Source organism: Barbus barbus (genome assembly GCF_936440315.1).
Source record: "Barbus barbus genome assembly, chromosome: 45".
NCBI classification, from domain to species: domain Eukaryota; kingdom Metazoa; phylum Chordata; class Actinopteri; order Cypriniformes; family Cyprinidae; genus Barbus; species Barbus barbus.
The window spans coordinates 6,423,804-6,442,589 of NC_136723.1; the positions used below are offsets into that span (position 1 = coordinate 6,423,804).

At 35.7% G+C, this 18,786-nt stretch overlaps 1 protein-coding gene across 1 annotated transcript in view; it reads right to left on the minus strand.

The window, feature by feature from the left end:
• Positions 1 to 5,889: 5,889 nt before the first annotated feature.
• LOC306863754 (protein FAM163B-like) overlaps positions 5,890 to 18,786 on the minus strand; it is a 28,717-nt gene continuing 15,820 nt past the window's right edge. Inside the window, exons 2-3 of the mRNA XM_079407292.1 lie at positions 13,184 to 13,299; positions 5,890 to 7,839 (exon numbers count right to left, since the gene is read on the minus strand). Of these exons, the coding sequence (XP_079263418.1) occupies positions 7,393 to 7,839; positions 13,184 to 13,276 (540 nt within the window). The 5' untranslated portion in view covers positions 13,277 to 13,299 and the 3' untranslated portion in view covers positions 5,890 to 7,392. The remainder of the gene's footprint in view (positions 7,840 to 13,183; positions 13,300 to 18,786) is intronic.

The following is an 18,786-nucleotide window of genomic DNA, read 5'->3' on the forward strand; positions in this document are numbered from 1 at the left end:
TTATTTGCATGATCGCGTCTGTTTGCTTCTGCAGAAAACCTGCTGACAAGACCAGTTTAGACCTGCAGGGAAGGCATTTTTTATACTAAAATGTATTTGAAATACATTTATTTCATACTAAATTTACATATTTATGTACTTAATGAAAATACCCTGCAATTGTACTGTTAGTATACTAACCTGGTATAGAAAGCCCGCTAATTTGGAACAACTCATTTTGTACTTAATGCACTTGAATTGTGGAAGTAGTGCTGAAGTCTAACTAAAGATATACTGAAGTATATTTGATTGTGCTAAAGTGGAATTATTGCAAGCATACTTCAGGTACACTTTATATATCTTGCATATCATAATCCTCATCAATAGTTACATTAAAACACATTTTAGGTTTAATATTAAGAAGTGTGCATTGTACACAAGCAGTACTCCAAATAAAGTTTAATAATAAAAAAAGTCTTGAGTGATATGTCAGTAAATATGTTCATAGATTTGAACTATATAAATGTATTTTAAATATATTACTTTTTTACTAGGGTATTAATGGTTGACTATAAAGAAGACTGGCTGGTTAGTTAAAACTGATCATGCAAAATGAAGTTTGATCATCATTTACTCAATCTCATGCTGTTGAGTAAAATAAATGATGGCAGAACCTTTAGATTTCTTTAAAAGGTTCTGTAACAATCTTAGAATGAAATGCTGATCAAAGAACCTCTTGACAATATTACTGTAAATCTCAATATTTATGTATTGGCTCTGAAATAGTTTTATGCAAGAAATAAAGCATAAAACAAGTGACATGCTGTTTTTACTAAATTAATGAATAAAGAATTAATTGTTTTCATTTACATGCAATTTAAAAATTCATAAGGATTACCTACTGTATGTTTTAGATTTCAGAACGAGAGTCAAAACAGCTGATAAAAACACTGTAAGAAACTTTAAATCGTTGCTTTTGGGAAAAAACAAGCCCATAATATATAATAACGCTTCCTCCAGTGAAAAAAGAACGGTGCTTGATCTGTGCATATTTCTCTCCTGATTCAAATGAGAAGTCTTTTTCATTGGAAAAAGCAATATTATCCGTAAAGCACTCGCATTTTAGCTTTGATGATGGATTTGTTTCTTACGAACATGAAGCTCATGAAACTGATGGACTGGAGTGGTGTGGATTATTGTGATGTTTTTATCAGCTGTTTGGACCCTCATTCTGACGGCACCCATTCACTGCAGAGCATCCATTGGTGAGCAAGTCATGTAATGCTACATTTCTTCAAATCTGTTCCTATGAAGAAACAAACTCATCTGCATCTTGGATAGCCTAGGAGTACATTTTCAACAAATTTTCATTTTTGGGTTAACTATTCCTTAAAACTCTAAACTAGTCTAATGACTGTTTCTAAAGTCTGCCCAAATATAAAACATGTTAAAGATTAAATAAGAACAATTGTGTGCTAAATTAGGTAATTTGCATTCTACTTTATACCTAAAGGCTGACAAAATCCACTTTTCCCACATGCCACAGTCATCTTTCACAGTTGAGAAAATGGATCAATTATATTCTCATCCTGCACTATACAGATTTTAGTCCAATCAAATGCTCTCAAATAAGAACGTCCCTCCCCCAATAGCATCTGAGTCTGACAAACAATGTTCAAAACGTTACTTACTCATCTGAAAGTGCTGAAAAAACTTTTCTTGAGCTCCACACATGACATGAATCCAATAACGAAAACTTATTCAATTGTGACCATGTTTTATTTGATTAATTTGTTGACCAAATGAATTAGTAAAATATGGCCACAATTTCACTAAAATAAGGAAACTTAATTCATAAGCCATGCTATTTTTATTTTATTTTTGCATGCCATGTGCATGGCTCCATACTAATCATAATGTAACTTAATTTTAAACAATCCCAAATATATCTTGATTGCCTTCAGCACTCTTCTTAGGCAGAATCCAGTGCCTCATATGGAAAAGTTATAGATGTGGACAGACATTTGCATGTTTATTTGCATTTCATCATGTCTGTAATTCATACAGCCGCCCACCTCTGAGATGCATCTAACACTCTTCCCTCGTGTCAGTGACTGTAAAACACGCGTCCGACACGCTCTCTCTACGCCAGCTCTGTAAGCAGACTGAGGGAGATCACTGACAAACAGAATGAGGTTCATCTCGCAGAGAGATAATTCAAGGCATGTCATAAAACATCAATACTCCTCTAGTGGTCCGGCCAGCACAGCTGCATGCTGGGAAACATTATGGCCTTACATAATTCAGCACAGGGAAAAAAATTCACATCTGAGTTTTAACTGATCTAAACACATACACACTGTTATAAAATAAATTATGTATGTGTTATTAGTTAGGCTATAATACAGTGTCTTTATGAAGTATTTACATCCCTTAATTCTTTTCCAAACTTTTGTGTGATTAAGTTGGTTTGAGAGAGCAAGCTTACTGATCTACTTTTCAACTTCTTCTTCTGAGACCAAATTTGGGCAGAATTTTCAAGCTACAACCACCAAACTCAGGTCAGACATTCAGACTAGCCTAATTCAGGTTGCTATATCTTTTCTAACTGATTGTACTTTTGATTTTTGTCAAACCGTCGATCGAAACTAGGAAAAGTCCCATAATCTTTCACTGAGGGGGTCAAAGCTTCTACAGTAAGACTTATACAGCTGTCTGTCACTAGCAAAGCTTAACTATCCTATAGAACAACATGTTAATCATACTAAAACATGCTAACAACATGCTAATCGTGATAGAAACATATCAACATGTTATCGACATGTTACTAAAACATACTAATCATGCTAGAAACATGATACCAACATGCTATCGACGTGTTAATCATACTAAAACATGCTAGCAACATGCTAATCGTGCTAGAAACATGATATCAACATGCTATCGACGTGTTAATCATACTAAAACATGCTAGCAACATGCTAATCGTGATAGAAACATATCAACATGTTATCGACATGTTACTAAAACATGCTAATCATGCTAGAAACATGATACCAACATGCTATCGACGCATTAATCATACTAAAACATGCTAGCAACATGCTAATCGTGCTAGAAACATGATATCAACATGCTATCGACATGTTAGTCATACTAAAACATGCTAGCAACATGCTAATCGTGATAGAAACATATCAACATGCTATCGGCATGTTAATCATAGCCTACTAAAACATGCTAGCAACATGCTAATCATGCTAGAAACATGATATCAACATGTTAACCTCATACTAATCATGCTAGCAACATGCTAAAAACATGCCAGCAACATGGTGATCATGCTAGAAACATTGTAGTAACATGTTCGTTAAAACATGCTAGCAACATGTCAGTTGTGTTAAAAGCATGTTCATCATGTTAAAAATATACTAGCAACATCATTATATCATGTTGGCTATGTTCTTAATCATGCTAGCAACATGCTATCAACATCTATATAATCTACTAAACTTTAAGCTTTTACAACTCCTTCTAGGCTTCTCAAGCCAACTTCAACTCATCTAGTTAACTATAATAAAATAAAATACAATATAATATAATATATGTATATTTATAAATATTAATATAATTTTTTTAGTATTTATAAATATAATATAATACTATCTTTTGAATCTGAACAAATACTAAAATGAATCTGAATACTAAGATGAAAATGAATAATAGAATCATATAAATATTGTAATAATTATATTCAGTTTAGTGTTAGTATTCAGACTCTTCACTATGACACAGCAAAGTTTAGCTTCTCAGAGTGAACCTCTCCATTATCACTGAATTGTCTCTAGAACGTGATTAGAGTGCCAAATTTACTTGATTAGACATGATTTAGAACTACACACATCTGTCTAAACTGCGTCCTACAAGACAGATATTGCTGCGGTGACTTTGGCATATGAAAGTCTTTGTGCTCCAGCCAGATCTGAAGCACAGTGAAGCCACAAGACAGTGGATTGATGTTATCAGATGCTCTCAATCCAATCTGACAGAGTGCTCATCCAAAACATACTCAACCACAGTTTCTACACTGGACTGCTATGCCGCAAAATGAAAGAAAACATGCATCACCTAAATAACTGTTGCATGGATATTATGCAATGAAATAAAGAGAAACCGAAAACAGTCTGAAATAAATGTTCAGTTTGTTTTGTCCATGTGCTAACAAACATCTAAGAGCCTCAATAAGCGTCTGGCACAGGGTAGTTGATTGTTTTTAATTGTCATGTTCAAAGATCTTTTTTTCTCTAATATCATACATTTCAGGTATTTTTCAAATATTTTGAACTAAGAATGACCGATACGTTTACAGCATTTATTAAAGGAATAGTTCAACAAAAAAAAAAAAAGAAAAGAAAATTTGCTGAGGCCATCCAGGATGTAGATTTTTGTTTCCTCATCAGAACAAATTTGGAGAAATTAAGCATTACATCACAAACTAACACGAGTTAACAATAGACAATACAAACTGATAACTGTAATTTTTATATAGTTATAGATTTATATAGTTTATAATGGATCCTCTGCAGTGAATGGGTGCCGTCAGAATGAGAGTCCAAAGAGCTGATAAAAACATCACAATAATCCACACCACTCCAGTCCATCAGTTAATGTCTTGTGAAGTGAAAAGCTGCATGTTTGTTATAAACATTCATTAAAATGTTTTAACTTCAAACTGTTGCTTGTGGCTAAAATACAAGTCCTCTATTCATAATATTGCTTCCTCCAGTGAAAAAGTCGTTTTGTCTGAATCAGGAGAGAAATATGTCCAGATCAAACACTGTTTACAAGCAAAAATAGTTCTGAACAAATATGTGAGTGGATTTTGATGTGAGGACAACAAGGGATGGGCTTCACTAGGAAGAGTTATTATGGATTCTGGACTCATATTTTGACCAAAAGAGTCAGTTTAAACTTAAAACATCTTAATGATGGATTTGTTTCTTACAAACACGTACCTTTTCACTTCTCAAGATGTTAATTGATGAACTGGAGTGGTGTGGATTATTGTGATGTTTTTATCAGCTGTTTGGACTCTCATTCTGACGGCACCCATTCACTGGTGAGCAAATGATGTAATGCTTCATTTCTCCAAATCTGATGAAGAAACAAACTTGGATGATCTGAGGGTGAGTAAAGTTTAAGCAAATTTTCATTTTTGGGTGAACTATTCCTTTAATCTACTTTAGTTTAGTTAACTTTATGTAAATTGTTACATTTACTAATACATTTAACAGTCCAACTATATATTATATATACTTATCTGTAGTATATACATTGTACAAACTAACATGAACAATACAAACCGATAACTATAATTTTTTAGCATTAACATAGACAAATAAATGATGTAAAACTAGTTCATGATATCCAATCCACTAAATAATGTTAACAAACTGAACCTAATTGTGAAGTGCTGGCACTAAAATTAATGTCAGATTTGCTAAAGATCAACTCAGTGTAGCATAAAGTTTGTGCTAATTCATGTTAATTAATGTTCCTGTTGCTTACCTTAAGGTCTTAGAGTGTGATGCTGATGGCAAATGTTACAAAAGACCTAGATTTTCAATTGCTCAGCCATCTAAAATGTGACTTATCGCATGATATATACAATTTGTCAAGGAAAAGCTTTTGAGGCAAGAGTTGAGGAAAGGTCAACCTCCCAACCAAAAATGTAATGGAAAATGTTGACATTCAAATTCACAATTAATGATTTGATTGAACCTGCTCACTTTGACTATATTATAAGTAGACTAGACATATCTTGGAATCGGAAAATGAACCAAAATGTTGATTCGAGAATATCAAATAATGTAGGTTTTAAATTTATATTCAACTTCAACACATGCCAAAAAGTTTTCAACCAATTTATTATCCACATTGTATTCTTAATTTTATTATCAATTACAGGACCATTTCGGCATCACTTTAGAACATGAAACAATATTATGTATCTATGACTGAAACAAAAATACTGTGATGCAAAAACTATTCAGAAATAATAATAATAAAAGTAAGTAATACAGTTGGTATTAACAGGCACTGAAACGTGTATGTGCGCACATGAGAGAGAGACAGCGTGAGATTTAAACAGGTTCTGATGAGAGAAAGAAGAGCTAGGAGAGAAATCTGAAATCACAACACAACCACATGGTGATTACAGAAGTCAAAGTCACCTTCAGGACTGTAGTGTGCGGCTACACACCCAGCGAGAGAAGAATATCACTGTCAAACAGGCTGGAAACAGAACAAATATTCTTGATAATCACTGTGTCATTATTAAAAAGAAGAAAGTTGGTGCAATGCCCCACTTGTTTTCACATTAACAATGCAGGAAATAGGCTAACTGACGCCTCTGTAAGCATGAACAGCAGAGAGAAAGAGCGAGATAGAAAAACCCTTCTGGCAGAAGATGTTCTGTTCATAGTCCAACAAGCAGCGTTTAGAAAGAGCAAATGTAGCCCTTGAAATCAAGAATCCACGGCCTTATATCCATCTCACATCCAAGTTTGTAAAATAAGATCAATGGAAATCTTTATGACGTTAATGCAGGTGAAACAAAAACCTGTACCTTTTTAGATAGGAGAAATGTGAATAAAGAAGAACAAATTATTTAAACATCCAAAACAGAACAAACAGTTCGGAAATTGTGAAAACATCTATTAATATTTAGAATCGCACACAGTAACTCAATATTATTTCAGTAAAAAATAATGCCTCTCATCCCATATGTTACCTCATAATCAAACGCTTACATCATGTTGTTGTCGTCACATTTTGACCCAACAGTTTTATTGCACCCCACTTAGGGCTTTTCATAAGTTGTACTATATGTCTTGTTTTTTTTTAAAACAAAGTCGGTGGTTATATACCAGTTATTATTCAGCTAAATGTCTCGAGCTACATGAACAATAGAAAAGTTTCAATTCAGACCGTATTTTGAAAAATTCAAGACTGTCAGCATTTTCGTGCATTGGTGTGTCTTTTGAGAAAAATGTAAGGAAAGCATAAAAACTTTAGCTTTATTTTCTGAATCCTCTTTACAATTACCGAAAACACAAAACAAGGGATTCAGGAGTGAAGTAGATGCGCTGAGGGAGGGAGAAGATCTCTAAATGTTTGCGCTCACCGCATTTTTGCCTTTATAGTTTCCAGTTATGAACAAACACACTGGGCCGTCTTCCTAAAATCTCGATCGGCACTCTGGGAGTTTCCAGAAGACATTGTTGACATTGTTTTTTATGCAGGCAAGCACTACAGCTTATTGCTGAATTATGTCTTTCAGTGAGAATTGAGTCTGTTGTCTGCGTTGTTGCAGTTAGCCATTAGCATTTAGCATTATATCATTCTGGCTGGCTACACATCAGTGCTAATGCTGCAGCTTCGCGTGAACATCTCCCTCATGGTGACCGAGCGGCTGAGGTTTAGTTTGTGGTAGTTGGGCAGCGGCATTGGCATCGGCAGCTGGGTGGGCAACGGGGCAGGCAGTGGAGCGGGCAGCCCCAAATCCTGTTGATGCACGCTGCGGTAGCTAATGCGTTCACCGCCATTTCGCAGGCCGTCTGGCTGCTGCAGGTAAAACGGCAGGTCGTAATGTGTACAGGACGGACAGTACGTCTGTGAACGCGTCAGTTTTCGTGTCGGCGGGGGCGTGAAGAGGGCACGCCCATTGGGAGTGGTTGCCGTTGGGACAGTGGCCGCCAGGATGTTGTGGTTTGAATGCACCGGCGGCATACGAGACGTGACGGCGAAGTCAGGCTCCTCCTCCTCTGACTCCGACTCCTCCTTCTTACAGCAATAGTACTAGAGGGGTGTAAAGAGAGGGTGTGTCAGCTTAGCATTTTAAATATACATAATAACTGGACACACTTTAGTTTGAGGACCAGGCAACTTTTGCCTCAATAAATTCCTAATTTGCTGTCTTAATAGTTAGTAAGGTAGTTGTTAAGTTTAGGTATGGGGGTGGATTAAGGGATCTAAAATTTGGTCATGCAGAGTAAGGCATTTATACGTGCTTCATAAATACATATAAACAGCCAATATGCTAGAAGTGTGCGTGCTAATAAGCAACTAGTTAATAGTGAGAATTGGTCCTTAAAATAAAGTGTTACAAAGTAACTTAGGGCCAGATGTACTAACAGCTTGCGTCAGCGCAAACCGTCTTTTGGCATTAAAGTGTAGCATTTTGACCAATCAGACACACAATTTTGCATTTGATTTAACAAATCAATTAGTTATTAGATTAACAAATGGTCACAGACCCCCCACCCAATACACATACTGGTGCTGGTATGTCTGTCAATGACTCCAGGCCCCTGGTTTCATGGCAACCCATCTGATAACACTTGTTTTATTGCTCAATGGAATTGGATTGGATTGGACTGGATTCAATTTATTGTCATTGCACATGTAGGTACAAGGCAACGAAATGCAATAATGCGGGTAGAGCAACACTTCCTCTTAGGTAAGCCACATTACGTCATAAAATGGAATCTTCTCTAATTAATTCATAGAAAAACCTTTCTTTGAATGAACACACATATCTTCATCTCATTGTGTATATTATTACTGTTCTTGTATATGTTTTTGTGTATTGTATACCATTTTATGCATGCTTATGATAGATCACTAGTTAATATCACTCTAGCTGCATCATGTTTAGTCTCTGTCAATTCGTCTTCGGATGATCTAATTGAGAGTGAATATTACATGTTGATACCTATGCAACATATTAGTGTCTTAAGAATCTTTAGAAGTGTGTGCATTAACCCAGCTGAATTACCTATGCAAATTACCATGTTCAGAGACAAAGAATCGTAAAACTTTCCCTCCAAAAATTCAGGACTCCATTGGCTCTTTGACATCCCAGAGGTGTGACCTGTATAGCAGATAAAGCTCTCACGTAAGTGACGCCCTGCAGTCTGCGGTTCTGTTAGATCCTAAGAGGATGAGGAAGATGTGAGCTAAAACTCTTCTGAACACCTTAAGTTTTGTGCCAGGCCTTGCGGCCTTGTCTTTCCATTCAACCAAGCTCCTTGGACCTCAGCAGATCTCTTTCTTAGCTCTTTTTCCACTCACTACTTGGAAGAACATTTCTACCTCAGAACATCTTTGGAATTCATCACTCTTCAATCTGGAAGAACGTGATTGGGAGTCCAAAACTTTGAAACCATTAAGACTTTCACCTGAGACTGCATTCCGGACACTCGACCCGACCAAAGGCAGTGCAAGTATAACATTTAACTAAAGAAACAGAGGTTTAGTATAAGTTATAGACCCCATTATAAATGGTGCTGATGGTTTTACTCAGGTGGTTAAATGACTTTCTCCATAACTGCATTCTCTGGTTTTCCTTATGGTTTCATCCATCAACTCTCATTAGCCCTTTCCCCATGTATGAGTGATTGTATGTTTGTTTGTTAGTTTGTTTGTTAGACTAGTCTGCATTAGTGTTTAGTTAATAAACGTTGTGTGCACTCATTACATGAGTTTCTGATTCTGCCTTGCATATTAATGTCCCTTTACAATTTTGACCCTTGCTACATGCTCTAATGCATTAATAGGAAAGTATTTTCTGTGGCCAAGGAAATATCCTTTCTTAGCGCTAATACGAACTTACACTGAATGTTCACTGGACGGACAGATCAGTTGATGGCAATTTAATTCTGCGACAGTTATTACTGTCAGCCGATATAAATAATTGTAATTAATCATAATTAATTGTAATTATTTAAATACAATTCCCTTTTGAGCTTATAAATTGTTACAAAAGGGTCAGTTCGCCCAAAAATAAAAATTAGCCTGTTATTTACTCACCATCCTAGGTGTACAGTGCCCTCCAAAAGTATTGGAACAGTAAGGCCGATTCCTTTGTTTTTACTGTGGACTGAAAATATTTGGGTTTGGCATCAAAAGATGAATATGAGATGAGAGATTCTGATATTCATGAAGTCTTCTGCGAACAGTAGATTGTGATACCTTCACTCCTGCCCTCTGGAGGTTGTTGCTGATGTCACTAACAGTTGTTTTAGGGTCTTTCTTTACAGCTGTCACAATGTTTCTGTCATCAACTGCAGATGTTTTCCTTGATCTACCCGTTTGAGGTGTGTTACTTAGTACACCAGTGGTTTCTTTCTTCCTCAGGAGATTCCAAATGGTTGTATTTGCTATTGCCAGTGTTTGTGCAATGGTTTGATTGATTTTTCATCTTCTCTCAGCTTCACAATTGCTCGTTTTTCACCCACAGACACCTCTCTGGTTTTCATGTTGGTTACACGTCTAGCTAACTATAAATGCAGTCTGCATGGATCTGAAACTGAGCGCAGACATTCAGTGCTATTTATTGTTTGAATAATCAGTTACACGGACAGACCAGGGCAACAAAACACACCTGTCAGTCACATGGTCCAATACTTTTGGTAACATGAAAAATGGGTGGGTTCAAACAAAAGGTGCTATCTTCTAAGTTGTGTATCAGATCCAGATGAAAATACCCATAAATAAAAGTTGAAATGTTAATCTCTCATCTCATATTCATCTTTTGATGTCAAACCCAAATGTTTACAGTCTACAGCAAAAATAAAGGAATTGGCCTTACTGTTCCAATACTTTTAGAGGGCACTGTATATGACTTTCTTCATTCAGACAAATACAATCGTAGTTAAATAAAAAATTGTCCTGCCTATTCCAAGCGTTATCATTGCAGTGGGCAGGTGTTTTTGTTCCACAGTCCAGAAGACATCAAATAAAATGTGCACATTCATAATAAAACCTGCATTACACGGCTCCGGTGGGTGAATAAAGGCCTTCTGTAGCGAATCCATTTGTTTGGTAAAAAAATTATCCATATTTCAAACGTAATAAACACTTCTTTCTCACTTCATCTAACTGTCATAACCGTTCCAGCGGATGACGTAGGACGTCGGCATGATTAGTGATGACTGTGGAGAGAGAACAAAACAAAACGCTGGTCATGAATTAGAAGTACAAACCGAGGTTTTGTAAAGAAAAATGTCAGACGATTTCGATATAAGCCAAGAGGAGACTGGTTTTCCTTTGCTAAAGTAAGGAAACTTTGCTTCTTTTGCTCCTTTAATAAACTCGCGAGACTAGTATATCACTTTATTTGACGTCTTTTGGACTGATGAACAGAAACACCCGCCCACTGCAATGATAACGCTTGGAATAGCCAGGACAACTTTTAAGATAACTCCGATAGGATTCGTCTGAAAGAAGAAAGTCATATACACCTAGGATGTCTCGAGGGTGAGTAAAACATGGGTTAATTTTCATTTTTGGGTGAACTAATCCTTTAAAATAGTACTGTCAGGTTTTACTAAAGACGCGCAGTGAAGAATTAGCGCTGAAAAGGCATAGACACAGTTATTTTTGCACCTGACCTTATTGAATATGCATTTGTAGGAATTTCCTTTTTGGGAGGAGAGTATTAAAATGAATTATGCAACGCAATTTACTAATGTTTGCTTTTGTCAAATTATTGGTATTTGCGCCATTATAAGGCCCAAAAACGCATGTCTTAAACTATTTTGAGCCAGTGTCGTAAGTTATTTGCCACTACGCTAATTCGCGCTGCGCTTGGTATTTTGCGTTGGTCGATACTGTATGTAAATGAGATGTTCTTTAATTTGTGCATTGTCAATAAATCACCCGCTGAAATTTACACGCCCATCGGCACTGTTTTGGAATTGTGCTGTAACGCTAATTTGTCCTGTTTAGTAAATCTGGCTTTTAGTTTTATATAAAACTGAAAGGCATTAAAGGAACAGTTAATTAAAAAATTACATTAAAGCTGTTTTGGACCCCACTGACCTCCATTATTTGGGCAAAAACTTTCTTCAGAATATCTTCTTTTATGTGTGAGTAAATGATATATGAAATACATTTTCATATAATTGCAAATTAAATTAAAACAGCTTTTTTATCACTTCATTTAGTACTTCTTGGGTTTTTTCTCTATGTCTCATACTTGGACTCACAAAACCATTGTAATCATTAGTATTCAAAGGTAATCACACATAAAGTGTGGTTCTAGCGCACATGAATATTTGTACATTTGTAAATGCATTAAAAATTCCAATGACAAAGTACTGACAGCATCTAAATCTAAAACTTTTACAAGTGTTTATAAATCTTTTTGGGGTTCATAGAATTATGAATATTTAGGTTTATTTTGTTGTATTTATAATATGTGAAATTGAACACCAAGCATTTGTAACAGTTTCATTCTATTCTGTATGATTTCAAAAAAGAATACACATTCAAAAGATTTTAAAATCTTTTTCAAAGAAATGTCTTCTGCTCACCAAGGCTGCATTTATTTAATCAGAAACACAGTATAAACATAAATACTGTGAAATATTATTATGATTTAAAATACCAGTTTTCTATTGTAATTCATATTATAATGTAATTTATTCCTGTGATCAAAGATGAATTTTCATCATCATTACTACAGTCTTTAGTGTCACATGATCCTTCAGAAATCATTCTTATATGATGGTTTGCTGCTCAAGAAACATTTCTGATTATTATCAATGTTGAAAACAGTTGTGTATTCATTTTTGATAACTAGAAGAGAAAGATCAAAAGCATTTATTAGAAATATAACTCTTAAACTTTACTGTCACATTTTACTGCTGTTTAAAAGTATATATATATATTTTTTTAAATCTTACTTTTTCCAGTAGTGCATTTCATACTTGTTGTAATGGAATTACACTGCAAAGAGTGAAAATGCTAGCACAAAATTCCATCTGAATTTCATTAATATATATTTGGTCATTATTTTCCACTATGAGATTATGTCTGAATATGCAACTTTGTCATCCGGTATGACCGTCAATTTTAGTGCCAACCGGTTGTTTCAGTGTCAAATCAAATGTGCAAAAACCAACAAACCATCTGAAAAACATGATGTGCCTTGTCTTTTCAATTCTGATGTGACATGTTCGTGTTTGTGACAAGCAGTCACTTCCTTTACAGAAAACATGAGATCTAACAGCAGCTACAGAAAAAGAAGAGCGTGTCACTACTTCCTAAGGGAAGAGAAGGTACTAAAACACAGCATTATACCTGTAAGACAAATATGACAGTACTCCAAGAGAGAAAAAAGCACACAGAAGCTCACCTGCAGCCTACAGTAACACAGTATAGCGATAATGCACAGTAAGATTACTGTAGCTAGAATTCCACCTGTGATTACCACTGTCCCGGCTGTCATTCGAAAGGCTCTCCATCAACACCCTAAAAAACAAAAACAAAGAGAGAAAGGCATTAGGTTAACGTCTATATAAAATTGTTTATGATCAAAGGTAACCCGCCATACGATCACTGTGTGTGCAACTGAACTCCATTAGCTTCAATCAAATATGCCGGAGGAATTTTATGGACATTTCAGCGTGATAAATATGTCCCTGCACCTATGCCAAATGCCAAAATCATCACCGCACAGGGATGAATGTGAATGGGCATAACAAATGGGAGGAAAAGAGAGACTAAACACACCCTAGGAGGGATAATGAAGGTCAGAAGAAGAGGAAATGATGGAGAGATAACCTTGGACCAAGATGACTGATAAAAAAACGACAACAGTCACTATAGAAGGTCAATAAACAAAGTTGTGGACGACATTTTAAATGAATCTAGTCATCATTTGGCACATTGTGAATACATTATGTTGTTGTATTTACAATAAAAAAGGAATTACACTGACCAAAATTATAAACGAAGCACTTTTGTTTTTGCCCCCATTTTTCATGAGCTGAACTCAAAGATCTAAGACTTTTTCTATGTACACACAAGGCCTATTTCTCTCAAATATTGTTCACAAATCTGTCTAAATCTGTGTTAGTGAGCACTTCTCCTTTGCCGAGATAATCCATCCACCTCACAGGCGTGGCATATCAGCATGATTATTGCACAGGCGTGCCTTAGGCTGGCCACAATAAAAGGCCACCCTAAAATGTGCAGTTTCACTGTATTGGGGGGGGGGGGGGTCCAAAAACCAGTCAGTATCTGGTGTGACCACCATTTGCCTCACGCAGTGCAACACATCTCCTTCGCACCATCCTTAGAGTTGATCAGGTTGTTGATTGTGGCCTGCGGAATGTTGGTCCACTCCTCTTCAATGGCTGTGTGAAGTTGCTGGATATTGGCAGGAACTGGAACACGCTGTCGTATACGCCGATCCAGAGCATCCCAAACATGCTCAATGGGTGTCATGTCCGGTGAGTGTGCTGGCCATGCAAGAACTGGGATGTTTTTAGCTTCCAGGAATTGTGTACAGATCATTACAACATGGGGCCGTGCATTATCATGCTGCAACATGAGGTGATGGTCATGGAATGGCACAAAAATGGGCCTCAGGATCTCATCACGGTATCACTGTGCATTCAAAATCAATAAAATGCACCTGTCTTCGTTGTCCATAACATATGCCTGCCCATACTATAACCTCACCGCCACCATGGGCCACTCGATCCACAACGTTGACATCAGCAAACCGCTCACCCACACGATGCCATACACGCTGTCTACATCTGCCCTGTACAATGAAAACAAGGATTCATCCTTGAAGAGAACACCTCTCCAAAGTGCCAGACGGATCTCAGCTGATGTCTCTCAGCTCTTCTTCAGTTTCCACCTGAGAAGTAACTCCCAATCACCATCGAGTCAGAACATCTTTGGAGTTCATCACCCTTCAAACCCGTAAGAACGTGATTTCAACTCCAACACCACCAAACCTTAAAACCATCAAGGCATTCAATACTCGTTCAGTGACCAAGGCAATGAAAGTATCGTACATTTAACTAAACGAAACAGAGGTTTAGTATAAGCCGTGGACCCTGTTCTAAAACGGCACTGATGTTTTTTTACTCATTTTCCATAACGGCATTCTCTGGTTTCTCTAATGGCTTCATTCATCCACTTTAGCTCCCCTTTGCATGCACGCGTGAGTGTATGTTTATTCGTTTTTATGTTTAGACTAGTTATGTGTTAGTGTTTAGTTAATAAAACTTTTGTGCACGAATTACATGAGTTTCTGATTCTGTCACCGCTTGTAAATTCAATGTCCCTTTTACGATTCCGATCATGCCCTAATGCATTAATGATGTAAGAAGGTTATTTTCTGTGACCACGAAAGTATAATTTCTTAGAGTTGATATGAAATTACACTGAATGTTCGCTGGATGAACAGATTAGTTGATGACAATATTAATGTAGCTACAGTTACTACTGGCAGCTGATATATATATATAATTGTAATTAATTATAATTAATTGTAATTATTTAAATACATTTCCCTTTTAAGCTAATTTGCTACAAAGGGATGGGTCAACAGTGTAAATATATATGTAATAATTACATTCAGGTATTTGTATGTGCACAATAAGTATTACATGATTAATTTAAATAGTAGTTAAAGGCTACCTAATATAAAGTGGGATGGTGTTTTTTTTTGTTGTTGTTTTCGGGCTGTTGACAGTATTTTCTGATTCATGAATGATATCCAAAATTCCAATATTGAGATTTATATTATGGAAATGTATGCAAATTACTGCATATTTAATTAGATAAAGCATACTTTGCATTTAAACATGACATTTCAGAAAACCTGTAACACAAAACAACTGTCTTAATGTACTGTAACCTATCAGCTGGGGAAGTATGGTTATATCTATTAGTTTCAATTTCTTCCATATTCACCTGGATCTTGACTTAATGCCATCACATTTACTCAATTTTACATTGCTAAATTTTTATTCTATCCACAGTGTGATTTCTAAAGTGAAATCAGACTCAGTATAACAGCAAACACACCAAACACACACAAATCAGTTTGCACATTCTACCGTAGGGTGAGAAAATCCTTCAGGAGAAACTCTTATTTAACATCTTGTTCAAAGAAATAGTGATGCAAGAGCAGCATTGTGATCACAATGACACTCATGCTACTTCAGATTCAATCTGTAATATCTGTTCTAGCAGCCTAGATCCCTAAATATTACTCTACCACCAACCTTTAGAGACAGATCAGAGCACAAAGAGGCTGACATCCTCATTCAGAGCAAGCATGAGCACCATTCAGGACACCCTCCAGGACCCACACGAGTCTTTAGAGCCCCTTACCAGCAGGGGGCCCTGATGAGCTGCACATGTACTACAACTGTAGCTTCCTATAAAATGATTGGTAACACTTTAATATGAGGTACCATTAATGAATATGAAACAGGCTTTACATTTATATTCGGGGCTTCTTTGCATCAAAGCTTACCCCATGACTTGCCATTTTGGAGATGCTCTGACCCATTACTATTTGACTCTTGCCAAAGTCACTCAGACCTTTTTGCAGGCCCACTTTTCTCGCTGTTGAAGAACTGACTGTTGACTTACTGCCTAATATATCCAACCCTTTGAAGGCCGCTGTTGTAACAATGCAATCAATCCTATTCACTTCACATGTTAGTGGTTTTAATGTTCTGGCTAATCAGTGTATGGGAAATTTAGCTCTACTTGACCTCAGGTCAACCACCCAGTTTGTTTAGACATGAAAGAGAATGAAAGGCAGCCTTTAGCAGAGATTGCTCAATGAATGACTGGAAACAGGCAAGGTTAGATGAGTATTAATAGGTAATGCCCTTTCAGTGGAGCTAGGAAAGGTCAACTGACCCAAAAGCCTCAGTCAAATGTCAATATCCTTTTAGAAATGATGCTTACTGAAGCATGCAAAACAACATGTATGCATTCACGTTTAGAGAGCTGTGGAAATGACTACACGATTGGCTGACTGACTACGTAAATGTTATCGTTGCATTAACTGAAACTACACTGGCTGCTTTGTAGTTGTAAGCATGAATGAATTGGAAGAGTAAATGTTAAAATTAAGTGTCTTTTTTAAAATGACTATTTATTATTTTTGAATAAAGCTAAAAAACTACTATTATTCGAGTGTTTTACACACTATTAAGATATTGTGTAGTATTTTATATGTAGAATTTTAATACAGTTTTAATACCGTTAATACCTTTTTAAAATACTATTTCAGTCTTCCTCGTAAAAGTTCATATTTAACTCAATGTGTTACTTGCAGTTTCTTTGTAATTATTTGTGAAATTTGCTTGCAATTTTTAAGACAAAATAGTTTCTACGCTATTATTTTGTTTAATCACTGAATGAATCAACAAACAACAATGGTAACTGCAAAAACAACATTTTAAATGTCCCAAGTAACAGAACATTAAGCATTAATAGGTTTTATTCACTTAAAAAAAAATCATGTTTTAGAGTGTAATTGTCTTGAACACTTGAGTAAAATTCTTACGCAAAAAAAAAAATAATTACTTTGGATTTTACTTAATTCCACGTGTGAAATTTACAAAAAAAATCTGAGTGCAAATACTTCCAAAAGTAAATTTGAGTAAATTTTACTTAATGTTTTTTTTCTGTGCTTTGATTCAGACTGAAGGTTTGAAAAATGATGCATAAGAAAACTCCTCTAACATTTTAAATAAGACTATCTGTAATGGCGTGTAATTCAGGTGTGAAGCGGCAAAAGCAAAGTAATCTTGTGTAATGGCAATAAACTGTAATGAGCTTCATCTATCTTCTTTCCTCCACTGGGTACTCTTTAGACATGGACCTCCATCAAGCTCCTAGTTGAATTTAGCTTTAGGACCATTAAGAAAAGAACAGAACGGAAACATTATGTCCCGAATACTGAGGGGAGGAAATAAAACGTGGGTTCCTGTACTCTTCTCTAATAATAGGGCCCTGTCGGGATGAGAAACACACACACACCGGTCTCAACTACCTTGATTTAAAGAATATGTGACTGTCTGTGGGATTCTAGTCTTTTTGTGTTTTATTTTGACAGGCATCTGTCTCAGCCAATCAGCTGAGCTGTCCTCGAGTAGTTCGTACCTGCTCTCAAAAATCAAATTAGGCTTTTGTAATCTGATTCGTCCAGTGGCCGAATGTAATCAATCGATCTGGGTTGGAAATGAAACAGGGCTGTTGGTTTTCATTTGATTGCGAAAAAGGCAGCTAGATGAGATCATCAATAATACGTCAGAGCTCATTGTTGATATTAGGCTGAGGAGAAGCTAGATATCAGTCTGCTGACCCCTGGGTCAATGACATGACGCTTGTTTTTTTATTTTTTTTGTCAGCATACAGAATCAATATATAAAATGGAGTTCATACATACAATGACTTGAATATACGTTCTTTGTTTCTGAATTAAAATGCATTTTGATATTTTATGGGGCATAAATTAAATATTTCAGGGTATGCAACTGTCCTGATATCAAAATAAAGAATATATTCACATAAAAAAATTCTTAAAAAAAAAAAAAAGTCTGGCACACTCTTTAATTATGATTTTTAAAAAGTGCTTATTCACTCAGTATTTAAAATTTTAAAAATCTTTGGTCATGTGGTGCAACGAACATGCAAAAATAACAGGAAATGACCCTCATTACTGTATGTCAAAGAACAATAAGTCCTTTAAATATTTTACTAATATATACTATAACTAATATATGTTACTAATATATATATATATATATATATAAAAATAGAAAAAAGTTATTTGAAATTGCAATATTTCATAATATTACTGCTTTTCAAATAAATGCAAACTTTGAGATCAAATGAGACTTAAAACACTTAAAATCTTACCAGCCCCAATCAAACGTTTGAACTGTAGTATATCTAAAAAATAATAAATAT